The 13,363-nt window shown below is 45.2% G+C and overlaps 1 protein-coding gene across 1 annotated transcript in view; it reads left to right on the forward strand.

Moving 5' to 3' along the window:
- Positions 1-1,404: 1,404 nt before the first annotated feature.
- Positions 1,405-13,363, forward strand: part of STRIP2 (striatin interacting protein 2) — a 40,045-nt gene continuing 28,086 nt past the window's right edge. The window contains 7 exon segments of the mRNA XM_032483318.1: positions 1,405-1,545; positions 6,418-6,487; positions 9,556-9,630; positions 10,651-10,785; positions 12,091-12,211; positions 12,998-13,066; positions 13,264-13,363. Coding sequence (XP_032339209.1) covers positions 1,405-1,545; positions 6,418-6,487; positions 9,556-9,630; positions 10,651-10,785; positions 12,091-12,211; positions 12,998-13,066; positions 13,264-13,363 — 711 coding nt within the window.

Raw genomic sequence — 13,363 nt, forward strand, 5'->3', positions numbered from 1 at the left:
AGAGTTATGGTTAGGAAAGGGACAGAGCTGTCCCTACAAGAAGAGGAGTGCTGACTCCTTTGGGCCCCTTACTTTGGGGACATAGTGGAAAATCTAAGGATTGTGGATCCAGGCAGATTTGGCTGATACCAGCAGACTTAGTGGGTTGAGGAGGGTCAAAAGAAAGGCTTTCTGGAGGAGGAGGTGATGACTAGATAAGAGTTTTTAAGGAAGAGGAAAAGTTAGCCAAAAGAAGAACAGCATTTACTCCAGTGAGAAAAAATAGCATATGCAAACACACCAAAACAAGACGGTACCTTGAGAACTGCAAGGAGTAACTAATCTCTGGGAGTTCCTATTTCCTTATCAGTAATATTGGATTAGTGAAAACAACCTGTTGGACAGATGTGATATATCTTGAAAGTGTCTAGTACAATGCCTGGAACAAAATGGCAGTTCAACAATCCCCTGATCAGTCCCACTCATTCCCCTTCTGCTGCTTGTTTGGGGCTTCTTTTATGATCCCAGAATGGCTACATCTTTACTGTAAGCTGCTTTTTAGGTAAATTGCAGAATGGACAGACCACACAGCCTTGTTTGCCCCAGGTAACACTGAGCCCTTAGGAAGGATCTTAGAATGAAAGAAAGGACTGGGGAGCAGGTGGGGGCTTACTCTCCAGTCAAGATGTACTTCCTAGCTCACTCCATGAGGAAGGTGCCCTGCTCCAGCAGAGAAAAGCAGATGGCCTGGAGCAGCCCGACAAGGCACCGGCACTTTCAGTGAAGTAAAAATGCCCCACCCCACCCCACCCCTCAACCCCCAATCTTCCAGTCACTCCGAGTTGAGAAATCTCAGCTTCCAGGGAGGGAGAGTCCCTCCTTTGCTGCAGTGTCCCATGGCCACCGGCCATGCCATCCCTCCCTTTTGACTGAAGCGGGATTTGGGACATATTCAGAGCCGGGATTTGGGGGCAGAGGTCTGTGGCCATGGGGAAACGGTGACTGCAGAGGAGCAAGAGGTGGAGACTAGAGCTCCCAGAAAAGGTCGCTATTTGGGAGGGGGTGAGTGCTGAGGGACACCAAGGGAGAAGCAGAAACCAGCCAGAGCTTAAGGCCCAGAATTTGGCAAGTGGAGCCGGGAGCCGACCCAGGAGTGTCAGGCTACCAGCAACACCGCAGAACTGGGGTAAAAAAAGGGGGCCAACCCCCCCCCAAAAAACCTTGAATGAGCCCCCACCTCCTCCAAGTCCCGCTCGGAGAGGTCGAACAGCCAATCGCACTGCGGGGCGGGGCATGCTGAGAGTGGCCGCATCCAATAGCTGTGGAGGGGCCGGGGCTGGCTCGCGGCGCGCGGTGGCTGCGGGGTCGCCTCGGGCAGAGAGCCCTGAGCGACTGAGGGGAGCCGCTACCAAGAGCAAGAACCGCATGGAGGACCCCGCGGCGCCCGGGGCCGGGAGCCCGCCCTCCAATGGCAATGGCAACGGCAACGGCAATGGCAACGGCAAAGGGAAGGCGGCGGCGCCCAAGGGCCGGGAAGCGTTCAGAAGCCAGCGGCGGGAGTCGGAGGTGAGGAGCCGGGAGAGCTTCAGTTGGGGCCGGGACCCGACGCCTGGGGAGGGCAGCGGTGGCTGAGGTGCTGCGGCCCCGTCCCCCTCCCGCGCCCGGAGCCCCCGGCGCGCCCCGAGCCGCCCCTTGGGGCGGGCGCCTGCGGGGTCCGCCGCAGCCTGGACTCTGCTCTGCAGCTCCTGACCCCTCTCCGCCCGTCTCCTGCGGCGGGCCGAGGGCTTTCTAGTCCCCGGGCCTCTGGGGGCGCAGAGATGTCGCGCGATATCGAGCGTCCCAGATACTTTCAAATATGTATCTCACTAATCGCTGCAGCCCCAGAAGTGGGAATTGGCGTCGCCGAGTTCAGAGGAGGGAACGGGCGCGGAGAGGTTGAGTGACTGGCCTGAGGGGTGGGAGGCCGGAACTCCGCGGCGGTAACAAGGGGCCCGCGTGCGGGCCGCCGCCCTCCCACCCAAGGCTCCCGAGCCGATCGGAGGAGCCGCATGGCTTCGGCCCGTCCCCTTCCCCCCCACCCCCCGTGTTGGCAGGCCCTTGAGGGCGTGCTTTCCACGGACATCAGGACCCTTCTCTCCGTAAGGGTTAATGAGACAGGAGTCAGACGGGGCAGTACCGGAGCGAGTGAATGCATCGGTCCCAGGATGCAGACCCGCAGATGGGAGTATGAATATTCCCTCTTCTGAAAAGAAATCGTAACTAGGAGGATGAAATGAGTGAGTTAACATCACACACACACACACCCTCAGCCAGCCAGTTTCCATCAACTAGCCAAGAGTAGAATTGGATCTGAGCGAGGGATCAGGAGAAGAGAGCACAGCGTGTCAGATGTGGAAGGGTCTGTAGAGATCACCTGGTTTTAGCCCTTGCTTTTACAGAAGTGAGAGACAGAAGTAACTTGCCCAATATCATACAATGGCATAGTGGCTCGAGACCAGGCTTTGGGGGTCAGTCAGGTTTTGAGGCTTTGAATCCCAGCCCTACAATTTACTCTCTGTGTGACTTTTGGCAAGTTGCCCAACCTCTCTGAGCTCCAGTTTCTTCATCTGTGAAATGAGGTTAACACTACCTATCTCAGAAGAATTGTGATAAAGTCAAAATGAGATAGCCTAATGTGAAATGTTTAATTCAGTGCAGGCACAGTGCATGTAATTGGTTAGTATATCGTGGCTCTTAATACTGTATTATCAGCATCATCAAGGGCTGGTATTAGAAGCCATGTCTTAGGCATCCCAGTCCATGGTTTACCATTTGAATAGTAGTTTGAATTTCAGTTTCCAGTGGGATTTCACGTATGCATTACATTTTGATACAGACAAGTAGAACTCCATCCCCATTTTTTAAAAGAGAGAAGTGGAGGCAGCAAAAAGACTGGCCCAAAGTCACACCACCTTTTAGAAGCAGAGCTCAGCCCTCCTACCATGTGGATCAGGGTTCTATACACCAAATCATCTCCCTTCTTGCCTCAGTGTTAATCTGGCCTTTTAGGGTGTCCTGTGCCTCCTTTCCCCCATAGAGACATTGCTCCTGCTCAAATGGGTTTTTTTGAGCTCAGATGAGATGAGTCTTATTAATTATTTAGTCCTTTCTGTATGCCCAGCACTGTTTTAGGAACTAGGGATACAGCAGTAAACAAGATGAGGTCTTTGCTCCGTGGAGCTAACATTCTAGTGGTGATGGAGAGACAGACAATGTGGGAGTGAATAAAATAATTTCAGAATGGTATCTGTGGGGGAATTAAAACTCCTCTTGAACCAGGGCGTTCTTTTCCCTACCTATGAAGTCTTCCTCCAGGAAAAGGCTCTGATAGTACTTTACTCTTGCCAGTGAGTTCAGTATCCAGAGACTCAGGGCTTTCCACCTGCACTGCATTTAACCTCCTGATTGTCTGCAGCTGCACTTCCCATGCTTGAAAATGAACAACTGCAGTGATGTTCTCCATCTGAGCTCATTGCCTGGCCAAAGGCTGGCTGGAAACATTAGTTCTCCTCCACCTTCCACTGCAGCCAGAGAGCTGCTCTTACCTGTCAGTATATCCTCTATCACCACAACACCCAGGTGCCAGGCTCTCTGCTTAACTCTCATAGATGAGTATCTGCTTTTCCTCCCCTCCTTTCACATTCCTATGGAAGACTGTCCTTGGGGAGATGATTTTCTTTCCTCTCTAGGGCTTCTAAAAAGAATTACTGGAAGAGAATTACTGTTGGCACCAGTCATGAGAGCCTTCTTGTACATCACTGTTTATAGGGGCACTATTAACCTACCTTCTCCCAATGTGTATGGACATCCTAACATTAAAAGGAAGATAGAGAACAATTGTTTGCTTAATAAAAAGATTCTTAACCTAACCAAGGATTCACCTCAGGCCTCTTACAGCCAGATCCCCTGGTTTAATTGGGTCCCAAAGACCTTGACAAAGTTTAACTGGTTTGTGGCAAAATGAGGAAAATTCAGGGTGTTGAAGTGAGTTTTTCATAAAATGTAGTTCAATACATTAACTTTTATGTAATTTAAAACAATTATTTTCAAACTCCAGAGGGTGGCCAGTGAGTTCAGACCAACATTTTTTAAGAAACAGATTAATAGGAAATACTTATAATGGTAAATTTTATTTTGTTAAACTTTTGTTTCAGTTTTGTGGATGTGTGTTGGGATATGATACAAAATTTACTTATACTTTGACTTACAGTCAAAAAATTTTTAAAAAGCTGCTTTTAATGTCTCTTTTATTCTGATGTTTTGTCCTTTCTATTTTGGGGGTATTAAACTGTTTTTTAAAAAAATGTTTAAATATATTTTAAAATATATTTTTAATATATTTTAATTTATTTTTAATATATTTTAATATTCTTAAAGTCTCTGCTTAGCAGAATAAAACATCAACAACCTTATGTCATTCCCCACCCTCCATCTTTGTTTTCTTACTGGTCTCTGTAATCCAGAAGTTTGAAAATCTTTGCTTGGATTTAAACATGATTCACCTTGTTGGCAATGTAAATTGATAAAGTGGTTTTGGAAAACAGCTTGTCATGTACAAGGAGCTATACAAATATTCATAAGGTCTGTTGCATCGATTCCCTTTATAAGAATCTGTCCTTAGGAAAGATCCTAAATATCAAAAAATGTATGAGGGTATCACAGCATCATGTATATAGTAAAGGAAAACTAAAAACAAATGTTCAGCAATAGAGAATTGGTTAAGTAAACCAAGTAGATATCTATCCATTTAGCTGTTTAGAGTGACAGTTACAGTGATATTTTCCTCATATTAATATATGAGGAAACTGTCTTTATAATATAATATTAAAATTATAAGTAGAGTAAGTAAAATTCTAAGTAGAGTAACCACCTACATAGTTTTACAAAGTGCTGGGTGGTGTTAACTGATTTTCCTATATTAACGCATTTAGTCCTTACAATGATCCTATGAATTATCTTCATTTTACAGATGAGAAAACTGAGTTTGTCATTTTCCAACAGTACCCTGATATCAATTCAGTTCTGACACTACCTGTAGTTAGCACAGACCCCACAAATTAAAGGCTCAGTCCTCCAAGACTGCCCCCACTTCAGATGCCAGCCACAGTGGGGTCTGCAGACTACCTGCACTTCTGCCTGTCCAACTACAAATTCAGGGGTTACCATGACTGCCCCTCTCAGGTTCGATAATTTCCTAGAGCAACTTACAAAACTCAGAAAAGTGCTATACTTACAATTACAATTATATTATAAACGGTACAATTCAGAAACAACCAAACCAAGAGAGGCATAGGACAAGGTATAGAGGTGGGGTGGTGCAGAATTCCCACGCCCTCTCTGGGGCATTACCCTCCTAACACATTGGTGTGCGCAACCCACATTGTTTCAGGGTTTTTATATGGAGTTTTATTACTTAGTCATGGTTGGTTAAACCACTGGCCACTTGATTGAGCTTAGTCTCCAACCTCATCCCCTCCCTGGAGCCCTTCCTTTGAAATTCTTACTGTGAATCACCTTATTAGCATAAACTCAAGTATGGTTGACAGGGGCTCCTTATGAATAACAGACACTCCTATGGCTCAGGAAATTCCAAAGGTTTTGGAAGCTCTGTGCCAGGAAGAAGGGGAAGAGGGCAAAGACCAAATATATTTTTTATACCACGCTAAGGCATAAAGAGGTTAAGTAACATGTTCAAGATTACATAATATGTGACAGAGTGTGTGACAAGAGCTGAGATTTATAAATTTTTTAATTCATATATATTAATATATCCCAGTAGGAAATACCCCAAAAATGCTTAAAGAGGTTAGGTGGTAGGATTATATTAAAAATACTTTTAAAATAGGATTATAAATTTATACATAAAACATCATAGGAAATCTAGCCTCTAATACAATTTAAAGTAGAAATGCTATCTTATTTGACAATCCTAAAATTGTGGAATATTAGAGCTGAAGGACCTCTTTTTATGGATGAGGAATTGTGATCCACAGAATAGATCATACAAAATCATACAGTGAGTTAATAACAGAGCTTAGGTCACAATCTAGTTTGCCTCTTTTGTTTTTGTCCATCTTGTTTTTCTAGAAATCAGCTAGATGTTCTTCTAATCCATGTTTATGTAGATCTGATATGGGCACAGATTGCAGCTTTCATATCTGTTTATGATCCTGGCCCTTTACCCAGAGTTTCTGAGTCCGTGTAGGAATCTTCAGCCTGGTCCTGCACTGAGCCTCTAATTTTGGCTTGGAGGAGGGTACTTCTTGAATGAAAAGCCCAGGTGAGACTCTCCTAGTTGCCTCCTTGATCTAACCGTGGCTTCCAGGAGAGGAAGAGGATGAAATGAGAGTGTAATCTCCACCCTTTTCCCAAGTTACCACAAAGATTTCTCCATTACAGGGCTCTGTGGACTGCCCCACCCTGGAATTTGAGTATGGAGATGCAGATGGGCACGCGGCCGAGTTGTCAGGTATGCGATAGATGGGTCTGTGGAGAGCTGAAGGAGGGCCAAGAAGGGAGGGAAGGTGCCTGTGATCTCACCTGGCAGCCTCTGTTCTCAGCAAGTGGCTATAGAACAAAGACGGTTCTCCACATTCCCTCTTCTCTCCATCCTCCGGTGGTAAATATCTCTTTGTTTGCTTTCACATTTCTTTCTGTGAGTTCTCCCTTGGCTGTGGTACTCTCCACTCTTCCATTCTGTCGCTCTTTTTTGCTCACCCTTCTTTATTCCCTTTTTTTGTGTGTGCACTCTCAAATCTGTTTTCTCTCCACTTCTCCCCATTCCCCCTTTGTTTCTCTTCCCGTATTTACCCATATCTTTGTGTGCCCCCTTCTTTCTGCCACCCTTTCCATCTCTTTTGCATTCCATCTCTCCTTTTCTCTTCTACATCTATCTTGCCCCTTTCCCCTAATACTGGCTCCTTATTAAAATATCAGCAATGTCTGAAGAAAAACTCTTTAGACAACTGGCCAGCTGAGCAAGGCTGGACGTGTCACCTGTATCCATCGTAGTGGAGCTCTGCTTAGATATTTCTGAGCTAGTTAAGCAATCCCATTCTTTCAGTGCTGGGCTGCTTCTGTCTGGATTTTTAGCATAGGCTAAACGTGATCTCACATTAAAGGCCTCCATGTTACACGTGCTATGAATACCAGTTATTAATAAACAAGCTTTGGGTGGAAATAGTGTGAAAGTTAAATATTCTGTCACATGGAAGTGACACTTCAGACATGCTTTTTCAGAGAAAAGAGAAACACTTTTAAAGAAGTTCTTGTGAATAGCTTAGGGAATAAATTTTGTGATGAGTGACAGAAATAGAGAGCTAAGTTTAATAACCAACAAAGGATTAGAACCCAGAATAGGAACACAGAGAGAGAGAGAGAGAGAGGGATGAACAACCCAACAGAGACAATAGAGAAATGGTCAAAGAATATGAATTAAGAAGTCAGAAAACCATATGGTTAATAAATATATGAAAAGATACTCAATAATGTTAGTAAATGGGGAAAAATAAATTAAAATGATAAGACATTATTTAACAGTTACCGGATGTAAAATTTAAAAGCCTGAGGTTGATGAGGATATAGAAAAATGAGTACTTTTTATACATTGCTTGGCATAAGGGAACAGAGTATAAAATTGAAAAGCTGTTTGGTCATATCTAGCAAAGTTGAAGATGTACACATATTATGGCACAGTGACTCTAGCTGTCCACTTAAAGAAACTCTTGGGCACAAGAAAAACACATACAAAGATGTTTATTGCTGCCATTGTGAACAATTGGAAACAACTTAGTTGGGGAATGGATAAACTACAGTATATCAATATATTAGCCTACTGTATAGTCGTTAAAATAATTGATCTATATCAATATGCTTCAATTTCAATAAATATTAAAAACATAATGTTGTGGGGGGAAAGAAGCAGTGACAAAATAATTTATACATGCATCAAAAAAACCGCCTAAACACGAGTCTATAGGATGTTTCTAGGATGTCTAGTCGCACCCTTGATTGAGAACAGTGTCAGTTAAGTGAATGAATGTGTCCATCACACTATTTTTCATGAAAAAACTATTGAAAGACAAATGTTTGTAAGAAAAAGTAATTTATACAGTATGATATTGCTTGGATAAAAAATTTTAAAACAGAATGATATCATATGTTGTTTACTGTCACCTACATAAGTACTAAAAGTATAAAAATAGGCACGTGAAGCATACACACCAACTTCATCATGTAGTTACCTCTAGAGAGGGGAAGAAGATAGACTGGGGAGGAAGAAGGGACTTTAGATGTGTGAAGCAAATATGACAAGTGTCAACATTTGTTTAATCTGGATAGAAGATAAATGTGATGTCTTTATGTATTCTTTATTTACCTGTAGTGTATGAAAGTTCATGATCTAAAATTTGAAAATAAAAGAAAGACAAAAACAAAGTTCACTGCCTTAGAAACTTGCTCCCTTTTTTGACTGGATTTGTGCTCTACTTAAATATATATATATATATATCTCCACACAACCCACTAATGACAAGAAATTAAGACTCAGAGCTAGAATTTGCTTCTGGTAACTCCAGAATTCTTGAACTCAGGACTCAAAAGTCCTGACTTCCAGACAAGTTGTTTCTCAACCATTAGACAGCTGGCTGGAACATAAGTGAATTTCTCTTGCTTTGTGAATTGTCTGTGACCTAGTTAAGTTTCCAGCGAGAATCTTAGGGAACAGAGTTTTGAGGAAGTTTTTCTATCACGCATTGACTTAATGACATCACTTCTTTATCCTCTGAAAGCTGAGGGTACTGGTGTAGTGTTATAGAGTGTGTGTGTGTGTGTGTGTGTGTGTGTTTACAGGAAAGGGCATTTTTATTTCTCATAAGCTCTCTGCATTTTGTATGGAGAGGCTACTGTCAGGGAAGTTAGATTTTCCTAGGTACTGGCAGCCCTTTGGCAATTAAAGCTGTGTCTACGTAGTTTGATTCTGCCTCTGTCTGGGTGGCTGTGGGCAGGAACCTAAACTTCTGTACCCTTTGAGGAAATTCAGCAGGGAGAGAATGAACTGGCTCTAACCCCAAAGAGCCATCTAAAACATACTCTCCAGCCCTCACCCTGGCTCCTTGAATAGCACAAGGATCTTGCCTCTAAATTTCAGGAGTTGTGTTGCCCCCTTTTTCCCTAGAGACAGGATAGTCCCAGTCTGGGTTGGCAAGCAGAAAGGATTGCTACTCTAAGAAACAGGAGTGATGACTCTAAGCCCTCTCTGTTCCAGCCCTCCTCCTGGCCCTCATCAAATGTTGAAGGCTGCCTTCTCTGCTGTAGCAGCCAGCTGGCAAGAGGAGGACAGGTTTGATGGTTTAATCACCCAGAGACACAGGTGGCTATTTTTAACTGCTCTGAAAGGGAGGAAGCTGGCTCTGGATTGAGTTGGACACAGGAATGTGTTGGAAGCTTTAGCTCTTTCATGCCACGCTCTGTACCCCAGGCCCCTTCTATAAGGATCTGCTGAATGTTTGTGATTCTGTCCTATCTTTCCTGTCACAGAATTGTATAGCTACACTGAAAACCTGGAATTCACCACTAACAGACGATGCTTTGAAGAAGATTTCAAGACCCAAGGTGATCCAAGATCCTTATTCATAGAGATCTGCTTTCTCCCTCTGTAATATATTCAGCCTGATCTAGAAAAGCCTAAAACAAAGTGTAATCCTTCTTCATCCTCTCTATAACCGTGTAACTTCTCTATCCCTTATTGTATATGGGACACAGAGTTTCTTATATCTCAAGTGGAGAGGTCATGCAGTGGAAGAGAAGCCTGAGCTGGGTCCCTTTCCCTGATGAAAAGGGTCAAGAAAGCAGAGAAATGGGGAGGTTGGGCTGGACTGGTGCCCTGCTGCCTGGTAACCCTGTGCCCAGCTTAGTCCTTGACCTTGCTGTTCAACCCCTGTCTCCAGCTCTACCTCACTCCTAATAGCATCTGGTAATGACTTTATGTGCCCGCACTGTGATCCACTCAGATCATTGCCACTGACCAAGTAAATCCACTTCCATTTCCTTATTTGGTCAGTGGCAATTCAATTTTCAGCTCAACAAATATGTGGTGAGTACTTGTTTTGTGTCAGAGATGCAGGAAGCAGAGGTGAAGGTGAATTTATAGTATCTTCAAAGAGATTATAGTCAGAAAGCAGAGGGGAGACATGTGCTTCACAAAACTAGCTGAGGCAAGAGAAAAACGGGAAGTGTCATGAGAGAAGTAAAAAGTATCTCAAGGGACAGAGCTTCTGGCTGGAGCATTATGGGGAAGGGGTGATTTTGTAATGAACCTGTAATGATGAATAGGAATTAGATATGTAGGGAAACAGGGAACTCCTTGAGGAAAGACGGAGAGAGAGGACAGTATATGCTGCATGTGGGGAATGGAGGGGCTATGGAGGAAGACGAGGCTACAGAGAGGGTTCAGGCCAGAATGTTTGGGTTTTTTACTTTTCCCATCCCTTATTTTTTGTCAGCTAAAAAAGGAAAGCTTTTGAAGAGAAGAATTTATTGGGGGCTGAGATCAGAGGTGGAAATGCTATCAGGAGCCTTTCCAGGAAGGGGAGGCAGTAGCTGACTCTAGATCTGTTGACCTTCTCTCCCCAGTGGAGGGTAAGGAGTGGCTGGAGTTGGAGGAGGATGCCCAGAAGGCCTATGTGATGGGACTCCTGGACCGGCTGGAGGTGGTCAGTAGGGAGCGTCGACTGAAGGTGGCCCGGGCTGTTCTCTACCTGGCCCAAGGTGAGTGGCCACCTTTGCCAACTTGAGAAGGGCGGAGACTAGGGAGAGAAATGGTGTTATCCAAACTAGGATGAGGCAAGCCAGTGTGGGAAAGCAAGTTCCCTGCCTCTCAAGGACAGATCTTGTCATGTGCTAGGAGTAACCTTGTGCTTAGGAGGAAGATGAGGAGATAGTGGTAGGTACTGTTCTGGATCCCTTGGAATCAGCCTTTATTTTTCCAGACATGCCAGGATTTCCTCTAGGGTTCTTTTCTTGCCTTTACCTGGGCTCTCAGTGTGATCAGAGCTGACAATGTCCCACCAGCTGAGCATGGAGGCTTCTTGCATCATCTGTGGCCTGACCCTAACACTCAGGTGAGGCAGGGAGTTGCTGTAGATTTACACATGGACCCTTGGCATTGTTTCTCACTGGCATTTGGAAGATTCAAGCCAACCTAGCAGCAGGAATGGATGCTGTGAGTAATTTGGAGATGATCAGAACTCAATGAGATTAATTGGGGGAAAGCTTCCCAGAAGAGACCTATTAGCCAGGTGTTGGAAAGAGAAATGAGATAACCTAGCTGGAGTAGTGAAAATAAGGACTATTGGCAGAACGAGCTAGTTGGGAGCTAAAAACCTATAAAAGAAAATCATAAATGGAGAGGGAAGAGTGGACATCTGGTGAAGAGAAGACCATAGCAAACAAGGAAGTGCCTGACCAGTATCTCTCGGGACTAGTGGTCTGGCCAGCTTCCACCTGCCAGTACCTTTTTGCCTGAGGACTTTCTGTGCAGCCCACATAGGGAAGCCAGGAAGTGCTAGGGAATTAATGTGCTCCCCTAGTCCATCCACACTCATCAGTGACTGCCAGGAGTTAGTGGATGAAGAGCCCGACTACCTCACCCCTCTTGGGTGGGATGATTCTGAGTTGTGTGTTTTGTATTGTTTTCCAGAGCTTCTCTCCACTGGGACTGAGCCCTTGGCTGCCTTCTCTTCCTTATGTCACTTCCCCACTTTTTACTAATGGTTGCTGGTATCAACTCCCAAATAAACTACTTGCACTTGAATCTTTATCTCTGGATGTGCTTCTCAGGGAACTCAAACTTAAGACAGGCCAGTGATGAGCACATTGGACCTAACTCTGGGGACTGCTTTTCCTCTCCCCTGCCTCATTCCAGGAAGTTCTTGGGGGGGCCCTCACCCTACCTTTGTCAGCCTAATTGTTGGGCATGGTGTTGGAAGATAGTCTTAAGATCATGGGGCAGGGTGGAAAGAACTGGGATAACCACCTCCCCCTCAACCCCTATGGCGCTGTCTTGTCCTTTAGGCACTTTTGCGGAATGTGATTCAGAGGTCGATGTGCTACACTGGTCCAGGTACAACTGCTTCCTGCTCTATCAGATGGGGACCTTCTCGGCCTTCCTGGAGCTACTCCACATGGAAATCGAGTGAGAAGCCTTAAGGGAGGGCTGCCAACCCCCTTCTTTGAAGAATGCTTCATGTCCTATGCTGGTTGCCTCACTAGAGAGACCTTTGTGGAAGAAGCTAGGTCTAGTCACACCTCAGTCCAAAGCTCGCTGACGGTTCCCCTCCATCCAGCTGTGCTCTCTGACATTCTATCCTCCTCCCTGAGGTTGGGCTCATCTGCAGCTTCTGCCCCACTTACAGTTTCAATCCCGGGTTTCAGGGGCCTATCCTGGGTGGATTGCTTTTTTATCCAAACACCTTCTCAGCTCAGCCTAACTCTGGAATCTGTGAAGGATGCTGTTCTGCCTGAGAACGTGACCCAAGAGGGATGGGACCAATTCCTGTTGCTGTGTCTGATTCTTTCCCTCGTGGGTTATAGCTCTAGAGGTGGCCTTGTCTGCTGCTACCACTATAGTGATCCTTTGTTTTATCTCATGCCTATCAGCCAGGAGTTTCAGATGGAGTGAATTCTGTTTATTATTCACCAAGTGTTGCTTAGCATCTTTTCTGCATTCAGCACACTACTAGACACGTGGGGATTACAAGAGGAGTGCATATCCCAGACCCTGCCCTTGCCTGTCTTCACCACAGATGCGGGTTTGCTGAGGTGGCAGAAGAATTCTGTGGGCTCCCTTCCCTTACACCAATTTCTTTATAGCCACATAGCCAGGGAGTGGCCGGTACTCATGTTTATGTGTATGATAAGTGGAGACGCAGGGAATAAAGGGGCCTATGAGTTCCCATTTTGTCTATTGTCCCCATGGCAGCAACAGCCAGGCCTGTAGCAGTGCTCTTCGGAAACCAGCCATCTCCATTGCTGATAGCACAGAGCTCCGGTGAGTGGGGCCGGCCATGGGATTGGAACAAGGGGTGATTAGCAATGGGCTACCTTTGCCCAAATTTCAGATGTACCCAGACCACTAGAAGTTGCTAATTCCACTGGGTTCGGCTCCCATTGAGACCATCTCTGAGGTCTCAGACTATAGGCTGGGAACTGCCTTGGGAACTTCTTGTGATCCTTCTATAACCCCAGGGTGCTGCTGAGTGTCCTGTACCTAATGGTGGAAAATATTCGCCTGGAGCGAGAGACCGACTCCTGCGGGTGGAGGACAGCCCGGGAGACCTTCCGCACC

This window comes from Camelus ferus, chromosome 7 (assembly GCF_009834535.1).
Source record: "Camelus ferus isolate YT-003-E chromosome 7, BCGSAC_Cfer_1.0, whole genome shotgun sequence".
NCBI classification, from domain to species: Eukaryota; Metazoa; Chordata; class Mammalia; order Artiodactyla; family Camelidae; genus Camelus; species Camelus ferus.